Consider the following 1,380-nt stretch of genomic DNA (forward strand, 5'->3'; position numbering starts at 1 on the left):
TCACTCACTCACTCACTCACTCACTCACTCACACTCTCATCCGTCACCAGACCTGCCGAGGGAAACAGTTAACTTTCAAGCTTACAGACGTTTTTTTTTTTTTTTTCTATCCACTGGTTGCGACGAAACTACGTCAGGACAGAAAAGGAAACGTGCTGGTGTGCACGTCGGGACAGGCAAAAGAAAGAAACGGCAAGTCTTAAAGAAAACGTATCCCACCTGCGTTGGTCCTGATACTGGGGAGGATGAGGGGAGTCCTGTCCTGTGATTGGTCAGGAGTGATGAGGTTGAGTGGCTGCAGCGCCTCGGGATGGACCAATGGGGGGTAAAGCTTGTGGGGGACCTCAACCGAGGCCGCTCGCGGGGGGACTGCAAAAAACAGGGGAAACTGTCAGATCTATCATACCCCCCAAACCTAACCCCTGACCCTCGGGATGGACCAATGGGGGGTAGAGCTTGTGGGGGACCTCAACCGACGCCGCTCGTGGGGGGGCTGCAGATTTGGTGTGAGTGGTTAAAAAACTACAGTCTCATGGCCCCACCGGGGGTTATTACCAGGGGGTCACCTGAGTGGGGCCAAATGGCAGCCGCTCCAGACCCTTGCGATTTAGCCCCGCCTATTGTAAGCTCCTCGCAATGCAGCCTCTGGCTAGAGAGTAGTCGGCCCACCCAATGGCCCAATGAAAAAAACATTGGTAGGTGTGCCGGTGATACTGACCCGTGATTGGTGGGAGCGGTAGTGATACTAACCTCTGATTGGTGGGTGTGTCAGCAATAGTGAACGTGATTGGTGGGCATGAGTGTTACTGACCTGTGATTGGTGGGAGCAGCAGCGAGGTGTCTGCGCAGTTTTCCCGCTGGACAGCCAGGATGCCAGCGAGCTTCAGCGCGTCGCGCCGGTTGTTGGCCTCGGCCTCTAGTTGCCTAGCAACAGCCTCCGGTACCAGGAAGGTGATCTCCACGCCGCGCCCTGCCACGGTCCACGTGCGGTAAAACACGTCCGCGGGGGGCGTGGCTGTCGCTAGGAGATTACCCAGAGTTCCTCGCACCATCTCCATGGTTCCGGTGGAGAGGTGAGAGGTCGGGTGGGCCAGCTGCACCGTGATTGGTTCATAACCTGCCAAATAAGGTCAGAGATCAAAAGTCACACAACAAAGTACAAATGAAAGTTATCATACCTACCTGGTTAGATAACTACAGTTATACTAGCTACCCGGAGAAATACAATGGCGTTTTCCCTAGAAACCGCAAGGTGGCAGTTCTTCACAGTAAGAGCAAACACAACATCCGGGCACTGACCCTCCCATCATCCTCTTTTCCCGAAACGACCCGAGTCGAACTACCTCACTCGAGCCTGGGTCGGGCTAAATAAAGAGGGTG

At 54.6% G+C, this 1,380-nt stretch overlaps 1 protein-coding gene across 1 annotated transcript in view; it reads right to left on the reverse strand.

Moving 5' to 3' along the window:
• Window positions 1–20: 20 nt before the first annotated feature.
• The window catches only part of LOC118407539, a 29,085-nt gene continuing 27,725 nt past the window's right edge, over window positions 21–1,380 (reverse strand). Inside the window, exons 2-4 of the mRNA XM_035808016.1 lie at window positions 812–1,117; window positions 220–369; window positions 21–52 (exon numbers count right to left, since the gene is read on the reverse strand). Of these exons, the coding sequence (XP_035663909.1) occupies window positions 21–52; window positions 220–369; window positions 812–1,117 (488 nt within the window). The remainder of the gene's footprint in view (window positions 53–219; window positions 370–811; window positions 1,118–1,380) is intronic.

Source organism: Branchiostoma floridae, unplaced genomic scaffold (genome assembly GCF_000003815.2).
Source record: "Branchiostoma floridae strain S238N-H82 unplaced genomic scaffold, Bfl_VNyyK Sc7u5tJ_1421, whole genome shotgun sequence".
NCBI lineage: Eukaryota > Metazoa > Chordata > Leptocardii > Amphioxiformes > Branchiostomatidae > Branchiostoma > Branchiostoma floridae.